The sequence below is a fragment of the Cavia porcellus genome, unplaced genomic scaffold, assembly GCF_034190915.1.
Source record: "Cavia porcellus strain 051 isolate PalLab524CR breed Dunkin Hartley unplaced genomic scaffold, mCavPor4.1 scaffold_13, whole genome shotgun sequence".
NCBI classification, from domain to species: Eukaryota; Metazoa; Chordata; class Mammalia; order Rodentia; family Caviidae; genus Cavia; species Cavia porcellus.
In genome coordinates, this window is record NW_026947496.1 from 5,091,296 (window position 1) to 5,110,334 (window position 19,039).

At 41.2% G+C, this 19,039-nt stretch overlaps 1 protein-coding gene across 1 annotated transcript; it reads right to left on the minus strand.

Annotated features, from left to right (window-relative positions):
* Positions 1 to 1,176: 1,176 nt before the first annotated feature.
* Zkscan8 (zinc finger with KRAB and SCAN domains 8) lies at positions 1,177 to 18,863 on the minus strand. The gene is made up of 6 exons (XM_005000624.4): positions 17,698 to 18,863; positions 11,264 to 11,768; positions 10,401 to 10,533; positions 8,503 to 8,594; positions 7,977 to 8,100; positions 1,177 to 7,258 (listed from the first exon to the last, which is right to left on the minus strand). Exons 2-6 carry the CDS (start codon positions 11,681 to 11,683, stop codon positions 6,297 to 6,299), a joined length of 1,731 nt encoding a protein of 576 aa, XP_005000681.1. The 5' UTR covers positions 11,684 to 11,768; positions 17,698 to 18,863; the 3' UTR covers positions 1,177 to 6,296.
* Positions 18,864 to 19,039: the final 176 nt, after the last annotated feature.

A 19,039-nucleotide genomic window follows, 5' to 3' on the forward strand; every position in this document is an offset into this window, starting at 1 on the left:
TATTGAAGACACAACCCTTTCTCCACTTAATTGCTTTTGCATCTTTCACAGAAATCAATTGTTATGTAGGTATCTATTTTGGGACTTCATATTAGTACCTTGGTGGTTTGTCTATCTTGGTATCAATGCCGTTTTGTCATGATGGGTATAACTTTGTGATAAGTCCTGGGATCAGGGAGAGCTGGAGCTCTAATTTTGTTCCCTTATCAAAGTTATTTAGACTATTCTAAGTCTTTTGTATTTTTACAAAAATGTAAGAATCAAAATGTTAATCTTTATGAAAAATGTTAGCATTTTGATAAAGGATTGTTTTCTGATCTTTATTAGTTTATTTTTTTTATTCTTTTAATTTCTTAAGATAGGATATTTTATAACTTCTAATAAATTTACTTGGGTGTTCTGATCTTTATTAGTTTATTCTACATTTTTGGTTTTATTCTGTCTTAATTTCTTAAGGCATGATAAGAGATATTTTATAACTTTTCTAATAAATTTACTTGGACATTAAGAAAAACAGCATTATCAATCGTTTGTCAAGACACTAATACATATGTTTCTGTGAACTCCAAACAGTAAGGCTTCTTAATAATCTTAGAAACCACAAAATACACTTACAAGAGTTCCTTAAAACAGGACATATCTTAATTATAATGCAAGTCTTTCATATTTCTTCCATTTGACTTAAATGTATCTAGAGCATTTTAAATATTTTGGGCCAGAAAACTCATTACTGTGCTATGAATGCAGGTTGTTCAGTAGCATCCTGGCCTCTTATCTACTAGATGACTGTCAGCTGTCCAACAGTGGTGCAACCAATGGTGTCTCTACATACTGCTAAATTTCTCCTAGTGATAACTACTGACCTAACCTCAGATATAAAAGCCTATTATTCTCAAGCACTTTTGTCATTATAACCTTTACACAACTGTCTTCAGTGTTTTTTCTTCTTTATTCATAAACAAGTCTGGCCAAGCAGAGCTTCAGATTTCAACTTTTGACAGATATCCTTCGAGTTGGATTTTTTTGCTTTACTCTTAAGGGATAGTCAGATTCCCATGTACTAGTGCTATATATTCTACAGAAATAGGTCTATACTTAATCACACAAAGTAGTAAAGCCACATCATTGAATGCTGCTTAAAGATGTGTACAGATAACACCACAAATAATCCACACAATAATTCAACAAGCATTTATTAAATGCCTAGTATGTGCTCAGCACTGTACTAAGCACTAAGGGGTGCAATAATACAAATGTGAAATATTCCTGCCCTCAAGGAGCTTACAATTTAATTCTGGAAATAAATACAAATGTAGAACTACGATCTAGAAAATAACTGCAGAGCAACGTATCAGTAAGTGCATGGATCACAGCTCAAACTGCAGAAGTGCTGAGGCAGCACAAGAGCAAGGAAGGCGTCAGTGTGCGGTGCAGTGCGACAGAGGGGTCACTCAGAAGTCATGAACAAAGACGGGTTTGGAGGGAGTAATGAACACGAGCTGGGGCCAAACAGCAAACAAACACAATACCACAAGAAAGGCACAGAGGCAAGGGCTGTAAGACAGCAGTAGAAGGCTGAAGGAAGTTTGCATGTGCTAAGTCAAGGTGAACATGCTGAACAGTAATGAGGCGGAAGCGGTTAGGCACAGAGGACAAGGTACCGAGAACTTGGCACACCTCTGCCCTGAAAGGAATTACCTGCTCAATATTGAGTAGAAAGGAGGCATGAAAATGGAGTTTGAGGAGCATCACTTTTGAAGTTTTATACAAGACAGGGATTCTGAGAGCAAGGAAAGTAGAAAGAATTATACTAACCTGGACTTTATGTGATGTGCACCTGCATGGAAGGATGTAAAGGAATCATAGAGAAGGCAAAGATTAAGGCGTAAGGAGACCAAGAATTGGGTTGACAGCAAGACTGTGGACAAGGAGAGCTGCAGTCAAAGACGATAGTGTATCTTTAAGGCTGGGATAAAAATAAAAGGTGGTGAGTCTTTCAGGGAAGAGTGGTTAAGCAATGATGCTATTTAAAAAGAATATGGGAGCCTGAGACAGTGATGTGTAACTTTAATACTGTTATCACGCTAGGAGACTGAGGCAGGAGGGTCACAAGTTTGAGGAAAATACAGGCAATTTAGTGATACCCTGTTTTAAAATAAAAAAGGCTGTAGCTCAATGTCAAGGCCCTGGGTTCATCCCTGATACTGCAAAAATAAAAAGAAAGTGACAATTAGAGCAAGAGAGTGATGAGTTTCGTTTTCAATACCAACTTGTGTACATATGTGTGGAAAATACCACAATCATGAGATATTAGCATAGGAAATATGAAGTCATTCAAATGTATAAGCAATATGGATAAACAAAGATAGAAAAAGTAGTGAGAAAAATAAGATACAGGTATATTTTTCAGTGACGAGCAGGAAAAAAAAACTTAAAAAACAAAAAAACAAAACAAAACAAAAAAACTAAACTAAAAAAAAAAAAAAAGCCAAATATTGAAGAAAAAGGATCCCGTGAGCCAAAGGAGAAGAGAATTCCCAAAACTGGGCAAAAAGTCAACAATAAGAGATATACATGAGATTAAGAAGAACACAAACTTTTAAAAAGTCTTAATACTTATACAATGGGATCCAGAGGCTATTTCAATGGAATGGTGAGTAAAAAAATGAGAAATGTTGAGACTAAATTAAGGAAAAACTGGTTAACAATGGATGACGTTTGAGCCGGCAATGTCTGAGGAAAACTAGCATGGCAGCTGGAAATGGGTGGTAAGGCGGGAAGTTCCCACATTTGTGCCATCCTCACTGTCCATCTGCCCAGCCTAGGACACGGGTAACTTTTTCCCTCTACAATTCTACTTTTCCGTAGGCAGTTTAGAGGAAATGTATCTGAATCTGTAAGTTATCACTGCTGCATCCTCCCAGTTACTTTTACGTGTTTTACTTTTGTAACTCAGTTTCCTAGTATTCATCAAAAGTATCAATATTTAAAGATGATATAATCTCAAATGCTATTTTCAAGTAATTGCAATGGATTTGCACTATACAGTGTGTTATTTACTCAGTGTCTCATAACCAAGTTTATGTGCTCCCTAAATGGCTGGCCATTGTTAAGTGTTCACTGTAGGTAGCAGAACAGTGGTCAGAAGCACAGGCTCTCCAGTCAGGACAGGAGGGCAGAGCCTTAATGTATCCATCAGGAGCAGGGAATGCTTCACATAGGGTTTGGCAGCTATCATTACCTAGAGACTTGGAATGAACCAAGAGTAAACCTAAACTGCTACCTAATAAGGCACCAAATTCTCCCATGCCACCCTGCCTCACAGAGAAGATCTCTGAAACCTACGGTGCCTCTCCAGGGACTGTTGGATGGCAGCAGAGTTATGGACGAACCATCTTATCATGTCAGGTGCTAAAATAAGAAGCTGAGAATGAGCCAAAAATACTAATGAAAAGTTCACTTCAGAGTAAAAGTATAGAGAAGTCTGCAAAATAGTGAATAGATGCTACACCATTAAGAGCTTAGAATATCACACAGTCTGAATGGTTTTCTAACATTTGGAGAACTTGCCAGATCTTATGAATTTAGTACAGAGTGTGACTATAGAGAACGACTTCAGCTTATACACTCCAAGTACCTGCAGCCTGTTTCTACTGTCTTATCACTGGGCTTTTTCTATACATACACTCAGTCTTTCAAGTGACAGTCTTCTCTCACATTCACTGACATTGATCTTCAGTGTAATATGAATCTCTCTAATCATGTTACTTTCTTGAACTTCTGAAAAAGTTTAGTAATTCTGAGATTTGAGTAACCTGGGTGTATATCACTCTGAGAACTGCTGCCAAAGGGAATGCTGCTCTGCTAAGAGCTTTTTACTGGAACCGAAGGGAAGGTTTCATCTGAAGTATTTGAGTGTGTGTGTACTATGCATGTGCACTTACACGTGCATCTTCCTCTGACAGTGGAGCCATCCTATGTGACAGCTGCACAAGGGGCAGCAGTGGGCCTAGGCAGAATCAGTACCACAGAGGGGAAGGCACAACTGACACACAGGGTGAGGACCCGGACCAAATAGATTTACTTGTTTCTGCTTTGTGAAAATTTCAAACACAGGGAATTAGGAATGGTAATCTCTATGTCAAAAAAAGAAGAGGGGCTAGCGATACAGCTCAGTGGCAGGGCGTTTGCCTAGCACGCACAAGGCCCTGGGATCAATTCCCAGTACCACAGAAGAGAAAGAAAAGTGAAGAAAGAAAAAAAGAAAAAACAAAACAAGAGGATAAATGACAAGGGAAGAATAGATACCAATGGCTTCATGAAACAAGTGTTCATAATCCTAGCATTGTTATTCATCAAGATGAGCCATAGGGGCACACAGATGTTACGGAGAAAATTGTGAATCATAGGATGACTCCAATGTGAGGTTTTTTTTTTTTTTTTGTCTTTTTCATTTTTATCGGTACCGGGGATCGAACTCACGACCGCCTGCTTGCAAGGCAGGTGCTTATGCTGCTGAGCTAAACCCCAGCCCCATGATGTGAGATTTTATAACTGATTTTTAACACATCGATCAGAAAAACATGATTTTTATACTTTTTCAGGACAGTAACAGTGTGAAACTGTACTTTCTCTTGGAGGCTTCATTAGAACCTATATAATTGGTCTTCTGAATACCCTGAATACAATTTCAAATTTGAGAGTTAAGTTTTGAAAGCACAAGTTATTCAATTCCTACTTCAGTGAATAAGTGGCTAATCAAATGGCAAAAATGGAATTCAATTAGGAGTAATAGAAGGTTTTCTTATGTGATTAAATGAACTTCTAAGAACGTTCCATATATTTGGAGAAATAGCAGCACCATTAAATGATAGTACTTAAAAATAGCACTTGAGAATGTGTAGTACTGACCAATTTAAAGGATACTCTATTTTGAATTCATAAGATCCGGCACGTTGTTTTAAATCATTCTCAAAGCCTTCACAGATGACACACAGTGCCTGGTGCTCACGTTCCTGAAGTCACAGCTGATCTGAGCTATACACTCTTCCTACATATTGCAGAGTTAATAAGTATGTCTTGTTAGTAGATTACAAACACTGACTAGTGATGGAATGTACCAGAATTCAAGATGAGGAATTGTGAGGTAAGATATCTGATAGATCAACAGGGGCATTAAATCGTACAAATGAATGGCAAGGAACTGATGGAGGGATGTGTGAGGAGCCGCAGCCGTCTGAGGAGGTGTGGGTCCAGGGCAACCTCAGCTGTGGGAGCCTGTCTAGTCAGGACATTTGTGCAGGTGGATGGGCACCTGAGATAGCAGCATGTAACAGGCCAAAGGGATGCTGTAAGTGTTTTGGAATGGATTCTTACGACTCCTTTATGACCCTGCCTACTCTCTGTCCCACAGGATGACATAATTAGGAGAGTGAAAACACTCTTTGTATCCCAGTGTACAGTGGAGAAATGGAAGGACAGAGGTCACCACAAAGGACAAATGTCCATGCTCAAGAGCAGCCAGGTTGAGTCTCCACTCACCTTTCTCTGCATCATTCCCACAACCATCACTAATGTGTCCACTTCCTTTGCTGACACAGGTACTGGGATGAGGGTGGTGAAGGATACACACAGATGCTCAGTGACTCAGTGGAGTCAGTAACGTGATAAATGAAGCAAAATGCTGAAGTGCTGTTAAAAATATAGCATTCTGGGTCTGCATGGGCATGTGGATTTCCACCAACTAGAAGGAACATTAGAATAAAAAGTGAAACACTTAAGCATATACAAACTGTGACTGTGAAAACTTCCCTAGAACTAGACTCTTAGAAAGCTAACTACAAGTAAGTCTCACAGCGGGGCTGCCCAGGACACTACAGCAGCTTCTCAGATGAGGAGCATGAGGGTACCTTCAGGGGAATAATGGGAGAAGGCATCACAGGGGATGGGAAGAAGCAGATGAGCTGGGAACAGCAGCCTCTCAAACCTACAGCTACTCAAAGTTCAGTGTTTCAAGCCATGATAAGCAACTTGCTCTAGTGCTATTTTAAGTTTCTAAGGGATGTGGTAGGCTGTTGGAAACTCTCCTCCATCAGAGCTCCAAAGAAGCCAAGCTAATCCACCTGGGTCTTATACCGGGCCCAACCTACTAAAGAGCTATTCTAACCCTGCCATTTCTAGAGTTGCCACTACATGATGTCAGCTTTGTTCTTGCCTTTTTATTTAACTACTGAAAGACTTCACCAGTGTATGGTTTTCATGCTGCATAATGCTCAAACTGTTATTAAGGCTATTCCCTAAACTCCTATGGATTCAGATTTTTCTCCACTGTGGATTCGCTGATGTCGAATAAGACTGGACCTCTGAATAAAGGCCTTCCCACACTCATTGCATTGATAGGGCTTCTCCCCTGTGTGGATTCTCAGATGCTGAATGAGCCCAGTGTTCCCATTGAAAGCTTTCCCACACTCTTTACATTTATAGGGTCTTTCTCCAGTGTGGATTCTCTGGTGTTCAATGAGGCCTGACTTCTGACTGAAGGCCCTCCCACACTCATTGCACTTGTAGGGTTTCTCTCCTGTGTGGCTTCTCTGATGGCCAATAAGATGTGAGCTCCGCCTGAAGGTTTTGCCACACTCATCACACTCATAGGGCTTCTCCCCAGTGTGGATCCTCTGGTGTCCAATGAGGTGCGAGCTATGGCTGAACGCCTTCCCACACTCACTGCATTCATAGGGTCTCTCCCCACTGTGGATTCGCTGGTGCAGAATAAGGCCTGCACTCTGGCTGAACGCCTTCCCACACTGGTTGCACTGATATGGCTTCTCTCCAGTGTGGATCCTCTGGTGCAGGATCAGGCCTGTGTTCTGGCTGAAGGCCTTACCACACTCCTTACAGTGGTATCGTTTTACCTTGTTGTGGATATCCTGATGGGAAAGCAGGGCTGACCTGTAACTGAAGGCTTTACTACATACGTTACACTGATAGGGTTTTTCCCCAGTGTGGATCCTCCAGTGTCGAACAAGGCCTGAGCTCTGAGCAAAGGTTTTCCCACATTCATCACATTTATGTCGTCTTTCTTGGGTGGGATTTCCCCGCTGCCTCTCTAATCTGCCCAGAAGGTCCTGGGCTTCTCCACGCTCCAGAACCCTGATAACATCCCCGTTGCATCTGGCAGCTGTCTCTCCATGGGGTTGGATTTCAGCAGATATTACCTGTTTTGAAGCTAATTCCTTGTTCTCATTACTGGTCTCACCACCTGAAACAAACATGTAATAAGTAAACATCGAGCCAGCGTAGCTTCCTGTTGGATATGCTAAGAAAAAGGAACACAGTCTAAAGTACATGGAACACAGTCTAAAGAACACAGTCTAAAAGCAGAAACAAAACTCTGTCCCAAAGTACCTTCATAACAGGCAGTTCTAGGCTGGGATAAAAAGAGAAATACCACAGGCCAACAGGGGAAGAGGGGCCATGGAAAAGGAGTTACTAAGGGGGAGTGAAGTTCGGGAAGGGACCAGCTGAAGAGCAGCGGAAGATGGGATGTGGGGAGGACCAGGGAATACTAAGAGATCCAATGAGTGGGGCAGAAATGGGCGAATACACAGCACAGTCACAGACAGGGAGGAAGCACAGTAAATTTAAGAGAGAAAATCCTATAAAGATCCAATGGGAACTAGGAGAAGAAATGTGTGAACCCAGAGAGTGCTAGAAAGATGCTAATTTCTGTAGGAGATAATGTGAAGGATTACAATAAATTTCCAACTGGCAAACAGAACAATGCCCAGGTGCAAACTGTGAGGAATTCCTGGCTTGGAGAACAAAGGTTTCAGTTTACACCTTGAAAAGTCTCAACCTTATAACCCTCTGTTGGAGCTGGAGTTTAATTTTGTATCCTCCAGAAAGCTCAGAGCTACTATATAGCTAACAAAGAAACGATGAAATCTTCAGTGTAACCATCATCACAGCTTCCTTACCCAGCGAGACCACGTGCCCACAATTCTCTGGCCTGTTATCTATACTCAGACTCTTCTTCACAGGATCAAGAATCCACTTCTCTTGAACAATGGATACAGCCACATCTTCAGTCTTCTCCAAAGTCTGAAACAAAACAAAATCCTCCTTTGGGGTCTGAAGTATTCCATAATGTCAGAGAGGCCTACCAGTGTTAGGAGAGCATTAAGAGATAGGAATTTAGTGTGGAAAGGGATCTAAGTAACTGGAAAAAGAAGAAAAATCACTAGATTTATTGAGTGAAAAAAAAGGATCAATCTGTCACCAAGCAAAAGAATGTGAGGTAGGGCTGGGGATTTAGCTCACTGGCATAACTGCCTCCCTGCTAAGTGTGAGACTGTGAGTTTGATCCCCAGTACCAAAAAAGAAAAAAAAAAGTTTAAGAATGTGAGGCAAACTTCAACAGATATTACGACAGATGGTTCAGATACAGTGTAGACACTAGGAACACCAGAGCTGTGGTGTTTTAGTAAGACGTGCACAACTTGCCTGGAACTCTGCATCGCGAGGTGTGACCGTCATCTTCTGGTCTTCAGAACTTCCTTTCTGGGAAAGGGAGGAACTCTGAGATGTAGAAATGGCTGAAGGGAGAAAGGAACTATGAATGAGACAAGACTTGTCTGTAGCTGTGGCAGCCAGCACTCATCCATTCCAAACTATGTGTATTTCAGCAGACATATGTGTCCAAAAATTTCCATATAAAGGGTTGATATCTTGGACTCTGGGCCCATACCTATGGCTGCCCATGAAACATCTGCATTTTGGTGTCCTTAGGCTTAGCCTGAAATGATACTCGATAATACAAAGTATATGGATTTCCTTGCAGGAGTTGTTTTTCAATTCTTCTCTATCACCAAAACTATCTTTGTGCGCATATATTGTGTTTGTTTAGGTCCTGATCACCTAGTAAACTGAACACGAAAATCAATCTGTCACTCCAAACTCAATTACCTTTCTTATATGCCTACCATGATTGCCAGGATCTGTTTCCTAAGGCTATCAGGTGCCTAATTACGAAAATCAACATAGACTATTGTCATGGTTTATGTCTGTGTCCCCCAGGCCTCATGAGTTTGCATTGTGTATTTGTGATTGGTTCATTGTCTAGTGCTTGGATTGATGGTTTCAGTGCTCCACCCACAAAGGGGTGGAGCCAGGATGTGATGTAATGGCAGGAAGAAGGTGTGTCTGGCTCTTTGCTGGTTCCTGTTTGCTGTTGGCAGCCGCCATGAACTGCGGCCCAGCCATGCCCGCCTGCCTTGGAGCCAAGTGAGTGCAGACTGAAACCTCCAAAAACTGTAAGAAATAAAACTTTCCTTTCCCAACTTGGGCTTCAGGTATTTTGTCTCAGCAACGAGTAAAAAGTAACTAAGACAAATATTTATTATGTCTTGGGAAACAAGCTTAAGACTTCAGACAAGAATTTATTATTAATTCAGAGTATTTCTATACTTCTTCAGAAATATTAACAATTTATAACCTACATAAGTGAAAAAAATACAAAATGCAGGAGAATATGAGCCTGGAACATCTTGTTCTGTAAGAAACTAAGGAAATTCTTAAAAAAATAACAGGAAAATGTCAAAAGGACACAGAAGCCTGACATAAGGGACTTCCTCTGTCCAAGTCTGAGGTGATTTAAGCATCAAAATGAAGACAGTAATAAAATATCTATGGGACAAAAGACTATTAATAAAGGGGGAACATACTTTTCTTTAGAGCAAACAACAAATATATGTACAAAGAATCACAGAACAAGAACATTACTGTTTTGTAACTGGCTTAGTAATCATGGACTCAGTGAAGAATCACCAATGAATATTGAAACTAGTGTTCTAGCATCAAAAGTTAATAGGTACTAGGATATTTACATAGAATATCAAGGATATTACATAGAATATCAAGAATATCTCCCCACAAATTATTAATTACAAAGGGAAAAACAGTGGACTATTAGCAAGAATAACCTTAACCAATTCATTGAAGACAGTATTGCCAATAATAAGACAAATTTTTTGTCTTGTACCTCTAAGGAAGATACAATATCACTTTTGGAGCAGTCTGTCAAATACATACAGTGTGACTCTAAATGTGAGAAAACATGAAACAAAGTCAAATTATAGCCATTCTACAACATAACTAACCAGTATTTATCAAGACTGTTAAGATCTTGAAAACGACAACTTAGGAACTATGCCAAAGTAAAGGAGAGTTACAATGAACTGAACTAATGATCTTGGACTGCACGTGGAACACAAGAAACATTACTGGGACAAAGGGTAAAGTATGACTAGACTCATCTTTTCTGGTTAGGAACCTGACACGCATCCTGAAATGTACCTTTCTTTCTACTTTTTCATCCTTGTGAATGAACTCTGCCTCCTTACCTTTCTCCTGGAGCACTGGAGATTTACACCCGGCCACCACAGGTTGGAGTGGAGTACTTGGAGGCTCTGTTGCAGGTTGTGAAGGCGTCAGCTCCTCCCAGAGTACCCGATGCTTCTGTACATGAGCTGGGACCTAGAAACAATGGGGCTGCTGAATTACCAGGAGTTTCTTTCAGTGATGCAGGGAGCAATGTTAAGACCCACAGCCCAACTACAGGGGCCCACACTAGGGGAAGGAAGTGAATCTCAATTACTCCCAGGGACACAAAGGACATAAGTATTTTGGTGACCACGGAAAGAAAAGTATCATTTCTGCTCAGGACTAAAGGAAAAAGTTTCTGCTGATGTCTACAAGAAGCACTAATATTTTGTGCTTCTGAGCCACAGGGTGGGGGAAGGAAAAGGATAAACAAAGACTTAAAACAGGGCCATAGGACACCGAAAAGGATCTAGGGAAACCTAGATAAGGATCTAGGGAAACGTATAGCACATGTGTCATAGGCAGGTGTTGTCATCATGGAAAGCCCTAAAAGGTTTGCCATCATTGATCTAGGGAGACCGAATTCTAGTCTCAGATCTACTTTTGGTTTTTTGGGTATCCCTGAAAAAATCATTTAAACTTCCCATATATCAGGTTGCCATCTGGCAAACAGTAACAAATACAGTTATAGGGATATGATGATTAAAAAATGAATGGTAGCCTTTACCAAAGTTAAAAGGAATCTACAAGTATGGGACACACTACATGATAACTATTTCTGTCTTCATCCCAAGGACACCAGTGCCCAGCACTTACTCTCTCCCAGGAGGCCAATATTCCTCTGCCAGGCCACTCCCAATCAGCATGCATCACTCCTACTCACTTGTCGTCCTAGAACGTCAATCTGCCTCTCCAAATCCTCCAACAGGGTCACCACCTCCTCTCCATTCTCCAACTGATGATCCTTAATGAGGGCCTGCAGGTCTTTGGGCAGGATGGTCAGGAACTGCTCCAGCACCAGCAGCTCCATTATCTGCTCCTTGCTGTTCAAATCTGGCCTCAGCCACTGGTGGCAAAGTGCCCGGAGTTGGATCATGGCCTCTCGAGGTCCCAGCGTCTCCTGGTAACACAGCTGCCTGAAGCGTAGGCGGAAGAGTTCTTGGCCAGGAGAGTTATTCTCATGCAGGCTAGACTCCTGTTCCCACCCATGATCCTCTTCTACTTTAATAATGATTAGGTCCTCCTCAGGAGTCTGGTCTTGTGGAGATGAGGCTGATGAAGGCTTACTTGATTCTGCCGCCATTTAGGGCCAGAACAACTCAGGAGGCTTGTTTCCACTGTCTTCTTTACCTTCTTAAGAGAACCTTCTAAAGGCCACAAGGCTATTTCTTTGAAAGAGAAAAGAATGCACACTGTTAAGGCAAGTCGAATGGCAGTGACTGAGGAAGCGCCCATCCCCCTTGTGGCTCAGCTGTTTCCATGGTCTTCTCTATCCCTGAGTAACTTCTTCCCTCTTTAATCTTTGGCCCTGGTCAGCCTGCCTAGGGAATAAACCCTGCCTTTTGCTTCTTCTGTTTAGAAGAAGATCTTCTGATATGGAAGGCAGTAAACAAAGTCAGGAAACCACAGAGACTGGGCCTGTCTGAAATTCTCTGTTCAACTTAAGCTGGTCCTCAGTGCTGCTAGGTAACTGCTTTTAGCATTCATTACACCATCTATACTAAACTAGTCCTGTAACAGTCAACTCCACAAACGTTTCCCTAATTCACAACACATGGGACTACCTCCCATATACTACAGCTCAAAGTACTCTTCTCCAACTAACATTCAGCATCCTGTGTTCCATCCTATCTCTACTTCAGACCTTATGTCTAGCTCTGAAACTCTCTGCAGCAGGGTATTTCCAAAGAACCTGCATGCCCGGTCACTACCAACAACGCAAAAATTTAATCCTACTTAATTTAAATAAAAACTGGCATATACATTTTTGAGTCTGGTTTAACTCCATTTAACATATTTGATATTAATCAATGCTCTATCAGTAGCCTAATCCTTACACAGATGTTTACCCATCCCCATTGAGAGATATCTGAGTTGTTTTCATTTTTTGACGATTCTAACTAAAGCCACTAAGAACATGTACAGATGAAATTTTGGTGAAAACAGGTTTTATTTAACTTGGGTTAAGTACCCAGAACTAAAACTGTTTTGTTATAAAGTGTACAGATAAGTTTATAAGAAATAGTCAAACTGTTTTCTAAAGTGGCTACAGAATTTGCATTTCACTAACCAATAAATGAGAATCACAGCTGCTCTCCATACTGATAGCACCTGATACTGCTTCTTTAAAAGTGTACCTCTCCTCAATGGGCAGTATCTGTTTGGTTTGCCTTTCCTCACTACTAACAATAACATCTTTTTATGTGCTTGTCTGCCACGGGTTTATTTTCTCTGGTGATCTAATTGAAACAGTTGCTTATTTTTGAGTTTTTAAAACATTTTTTAGAATTACTTATATATCCGGAGTAAAAACTCTTGATGAGATATGCCACGTACAAATATTTCCTTCCTTTCATTCTTTTAACGGTGGCTTCTGAAAAGCAAGTTTGTAATTTTTTTGAAGCCTAACATCAATTTTTTTCCTTTTAAGAGTTGTTTTTCATATCATTTCTAACAATTTTTTGCTTAGCCCAAATTTTCTTCTAAAATTTTTTTGTAGTTTTAGCTTTTACATTTAGATCTCTAAGTTACTGAGTTAAGTTTTCTGCAGTTTGAGGTATGAACAGAGGTTCTTCTCCCCGCCCCGATATACAGATCCAAACTGTTCCAGCACCATTTGCAGGAAAAATTATCCTTTACCTGTCAAACTGTCCTTATATCTGTGTCAAAAATCAATTGACCATGTATATAAGGGTCCATTTCTGGTATTTCTGTTCTGTTCCTGTAGGCTGTGATATAGGAGAAAGCAATACAATACTGATTTTGTTGTTGTGGATTTTCAAATCTTGAAATCAAGCAGTTTAGGAGAAATAAAAAGAATTAAGATATGCTATGTACATGTACCAAGTGCCTACAATCAATATGATCATTATGTACTGGGAACGTAATAAGAAGAAAAAGAAAAAAAGGAACCAAGTATTTTGAGTCCTGCAACTTAGTTTATGTTTTAAACTTTCTTGGCTTTTCCATTTCTATTGCCTTTGAATACGTATTTTAGAACAGCTTGTTCATTCCTATTAAAAAAAAAATCCCACAATTGGATTTGTGTTGAATCTATTGCTCAGTTTAGGGATAATATCTTAACAATATTGTTATATTAGCAATATCTTTTTTTTTTATCGGTACCTGGGATCGAACTCACAACTGCCTGCTTGCAAGGCAGGTTCTTATGCTGCTGAGCTAAATCCCCAGCCCCATATTAGCAATATCTTAAAAAAGCATTGAGTTTTCCATTCCATGAACACTGATACTGGTCTTCATTTAATTCATTCATTAGTGTGTCATCTATTTTTAAAGGGCAAGATAAAATAATTGTCTTTAGGATCCTTTCCTGTTGACTCCAGCTGGAATTTATTTCCCTCTTACTCTCCACTTTAGATAAATGTATATTGCTTTCTCCATAACTGTGTATTTATTAGTTGTAAAGGAGTTTTGACTTCCTAACATATTCCTCATGAGTACAGGTTAATCTTACTGATACAATAAAAAAGCTGGAGGGTTATATTTACAATAACAAACAAAAAAATGTGTCTTTATTGGTTTTCAGAGTGAGGGTCAGAAACAAAACTCAAGGCCAGGAGAATTCAATTTCATGATGTTATTTCTTGGTGGAATATGTCTGTGTTTTTTAATTCCTGATACAGACATCTTCCCCTGCCTAAGGCTGCAGTGGTAACTGATATTTGTACCTTTGCATGTGCTTTTTCTCCCATTCATAGTCTACAGTGCTGCGTGTTAAGGGTAGGTCTATGTTCCCCCAAAAGACAGAGATCCTAACCTGTGCTCCTTGCAAATTTGACCTTATTTGGAAACAGGATCTTTGCAAGTGTAATCAGTTTAAGATGAATTTATGGTGGAGTAAGGTTTATTATTAATCCAGTATGGTATATTAATCTAGTATGGAGTAAGGTATATTAATCCAGTATGATTACTGTATTTTTAAGAGAAGAGATACAGAGGAGAAAGTTATGTGAGACACACAGATGAAAGAGAACTATCATTATAGAGGCAAAGGAGGAGTTACATAGCTGTAAGCCACAAAATGTTAAGGATTGCTGGTAATCACGAGGAACTAGAAAAACATGGCTCCAATGACGCCTTGATTTTTGGCTTCTAGCTTTCCTCACTATCAAAGAAGAAATTTCTATAACATAAAGCCCCCAAGTTGGTGATACTCTTGTTTAAACAAGGAAGCTAGGAAGCTAATATATTACCCGAGAGACTTAACAAATATGTCATATGATTACCTCTTTTAAAGTCTTGTAATAGGAAACCAAACCTGGTATGGAAGCCTCTGCTTAGCTACTGAGCTAAACACTCATTCACATTGATTTTAATGACTGTGGTGCTCACCACAGGGAACACACCTACCTCAGGAACCTTTGGCAATGTCTGGAAACATTTTTTGATGTCACAACTGGAAAAAGGGTTGCTGCAAGCACCTAGTGCCCTAAAAGGGCAAAGGATGCTACTAAACATCTAGAGTGCAAACAGAACCCCCAAAGTGTCAAAAACTGATGTAAAAATTGATTAATCTGAATGCATTCCAATCTAACACCAACTGATCTATTAACTTTTTTCATGAGTTTTTCTGTTACTCCCCAACCTGCAGACTGAGGTGGCTCATTCCTGCTTAAATATTTTCTGTATGGCCCAAATATGACACTTACATACAGTGTAGAGTACAAAAAATGTCAGCTTATGGCCATGGCCTTCTTACAAATGTTTCTTAGTGGCAGCGATCTTCTCCTGAGACCCTTTTAAATTTGGCTGAGTGTGGTGGTGCTTGCCTGTAATTCCAGCACTAGGGAGGCTGAAGGAGGACTGCTGCAAGTTCAGCGCCAGTCTGGGCTACATAGTGAATTCAAAACAAGACTGAAATAAATAATGAGACCCTGTCTCAAAAAAAAATTGGGGAAGTTACACTACAGATTTGTAGGCTAGGAAGATCACAATGGCACCGCAGATGGTGAGAAAGATGACCAAAGGAAGGTAGCACTGTAGAGGACAGAGAAGAGCACAAAGGCAGATATCCACAAGCAGTCGGCAGGGAGGCAACACCAACACAAGACCACAGACCTGTAGTTCACAAAGAGACATAAGAGACAGATACTTTAGGAAGAAAATCTGCACACACAGTTCGTGACGAGTCTTCAAAGCAATGCTTCATGATTTTTCACATTTTTTGCAAAGGTTTGATCGTAGATTCCTTAATCTAATAAAAATATAGAGCTTCTCCCTAGAAAATGGCATGAGATTTTACATTTGAGGACAGTGCCAGGCATGGTGGTGCACACCTGTAATCCCAGCACTTGGGAAGCTGAGGCAAGAGGACTATTGTGCGTTTAAGGCCAGGCTGGGCTACACAGTGAGACCTTGTCTTAAAAACAAAGAAATAAACAAAACCAAAATAAAAAACAAAACAAAAACAAACCACCACCAACCAAAAAAATCTGAATAATTTCAAGGCAGTTTACAGACTGGAGACTCATCCAAGAATGTCAGGAAGATTAAAAAATTCCTAGAGATTGTGTACAGAAGAGAATTTGAAAAATTAACTTCATTGTATGTGGGAGGGGAGTAAGCTACAGACAGAACTAAGGGGCAACAGACAAGGTTAATTATGGGGCTTCACACTACAGGTCTGATACAATATGAATTTAGAGACACATGATTGGATTTGTTAGAATACTGAGATTTGGGGAAGAATCAATTTGGACAAGATGGTGGGATTTTGTGTTTCACAACCTGATGCTATGGAATTATAGATTTATCCTCTTTTATTAATTTCCTTAAAGTCAAGGCTCATTTTTATCTACTGAACAACTGCTCATCTTACAATCAATCCTCATCTAAAACTATAAAAAACTCGATGTAAAGTGAACATGACTCAGTAATTTATGTTGTTGGTGTATTAGTCTCAACAGCCTTGCTGATAAAACTAGTTATCACGTGTTCATATTTTATACCAAATATGCCTATCCTTGTTTTAATTCTTTTGTGTGACCAGTATTCCATTTTTTCTCTTCCTTCTTCAACCAGAAAGTTTCTGAAAATTTCAATCTATAAATGAATGTGAAATTAGCTCATGGTGTATCTTCCCTTCAAACAGTTTTGTGTGTACACATGAGTGTTAAGTTGGTAAGCACCTGTAGATAAAGACTGATTTTTACACATCCCCCTTAAAAACATTCAGGTTCATAGACTTCTACATTTCTCTGTCAGTACTGAGAATTGAACCCAGGAGTATTCTACCACTGAACAACATCCCCAGCTCTAGACAGAGTCTTGCTGAGTTCCTCAGGCTAGCCTTAAGCTTGAATCTTCCTGCCACAACCTTCCCAGGAGCTAGGATTACAAGTGTGCACCACCATGTCTGGCTTGATTTATAAATCTGTGGAAATCTTTACAGGTTCTTGTGGGTCTCAAGTGTTACAATCCTGTGAATTACTGAAGGGATGACTCAACTTTTAGCAGCACTGTGATTCGACCGGTGTAGAAGACACGTATTCTTTCTTTGGGCTCTAAGTCTAATTTGAGACATGTTTGAAAACAAGAACAGACAGACTTCTCCCAGGTTTTAAAGATCAAGGAAAAGTAGATGAAGCAAATGCTTTTATGTATTGCATTTCCCAACTACAACAGAAATTCAAAATCTGTGCATCACTAAAACCAAGACTGCTGCATGCTGTGCAAAGTACTCTGAATAAGGTCGAATCCTACAGTATCCTAAATTTTCAAAAATGTTTCTCTTGCACATTCATCCAGCCAGCACACCACCATTTCACAGTATATTAAAAAGAGCAGAATACTCATTTTCCGAGTACAATAAGCGCAAAGATGGAGAGTATGTATGGACTACGGGGACCCCAAAAGCAAACTATTTGTAAAACATTAGACGGGAACCTCACCACGCTTGAAAGCCCAAATCGCCAACTGAAAATAGTTCAGACGAACAGCAAGGGCGGAGCAGCGCCCTACGCTCGGTGCCACCATGCACGACTCGACTCCTCGCCTGGAGACCCGCAGGGAACGCGCCCCGCGGACACGCAGGTCCTGCGCCCCCGCCCCGCCCCCTCGCGCGGCCGGCCTACTCACTGCGAGTTGCGGGCTGGCGGGGTCGCGCGGGGAGATCCGCGCGGAAGCTGCGCGCGCACAGGGCCCTGCAGCCCCTGACTTCCACGCCTGTGGAGCCCCCGCGCCGGCCCGCGCGTCTCGAGCCCTAGAGACACTTCCGGCGGCTCTCTAGGAATCGGGAGGCCCGAGAGCTCTATGGTCAGCGAAGGGGCAGCTAGCCGGCTCAGCAGTCCAGCTGCGCTGCAAACCTCGCGTTTTTTCTCCTGAGCCACTCTGCATTTTGTAGTGTTCTTTTCTCAGACTTCTCCAGTGTCCAGCACAGACAGCACGTTTCCAGCTAAGCATAGCTTATAATCCTGAAAATCCCCGGGGTCAGAATAGGAGTGTTTGGGGCCAAAGGAACCCAGGCCGACCGAGAGCCAGTTGTGTTGGCGGGTGGTGCACGTACTGGGCACAGAGGTCCTAGGTTGGTTGTTCGGGCCTAGAGAGAGGCGAGAAATCCCAAGCAAACCAACTAAGCACAGGAGGGGCAAAGAGAGGCAGTGGAAGTACCAGTCCGTTGAAAGATCTCTAGTGAATGCGGTGTGAAGGCCAGCCAACCCTCAGTGCCCTGAAGGTAGCAGAACTGTGGCCAGTGCGCAGAGACCAAGGGCCAGGAAAAGAAGAAAGTGTCTGCAGGCTGCACAGTGAGTATGAAGAATTCACGCCGAAAACTCAGGGGCAGATGCTGAAGCAGGAGATGAAGGGAGCTAGGTTTCTTGTGCTCCTGGAAGAAACAGGTCCCAGTGTTTGATGACCAGCTCTTGAATGTCCCAGAGACGGTGGAAACAGAGGGAACCAGGAATTCCTGAAATACAGTTGATTGCCGAACCCTAAGGAAGTCCCCACCTCAGTGAAGACCCAGCAGGCCTGCAGACCTGCTTGAGATGAGCTTGCTCCTTCTGAGGCTTCAACCACCATGTGTTCCCTCATTGGGGTCCTAAAAGGGTCCTAGGACTCTGACCAACAAGGCTCAAGTCCTAATTGATCATTCAGCTGTGGATTCCTTACATGCTTTCCAAGAGGGGATATACACATATCCCCTCTTCTGATAGTGTAGTCCATAGTGTAGTCACATCTCCAGGCCCCACTTGAAACTGTTGCTGCAATGAGAAACCAGGCCTCCCTGCATGAGTGCCTGTATGAGAGCGAAGTGGTGATCCCACAGATGGAGACCAAAACATTACCAATAGATATCTGCTGCGTTTCACGTGGCCCTTGAGGTTGCTTGGGTAAAGGACTGCGAAAGGATGAAAATTAAAGAGACAAAAGCTGGGGTCAGGTGGAGCCCTTACTTACTTTCCGGATGAAAGGAAATGAACTA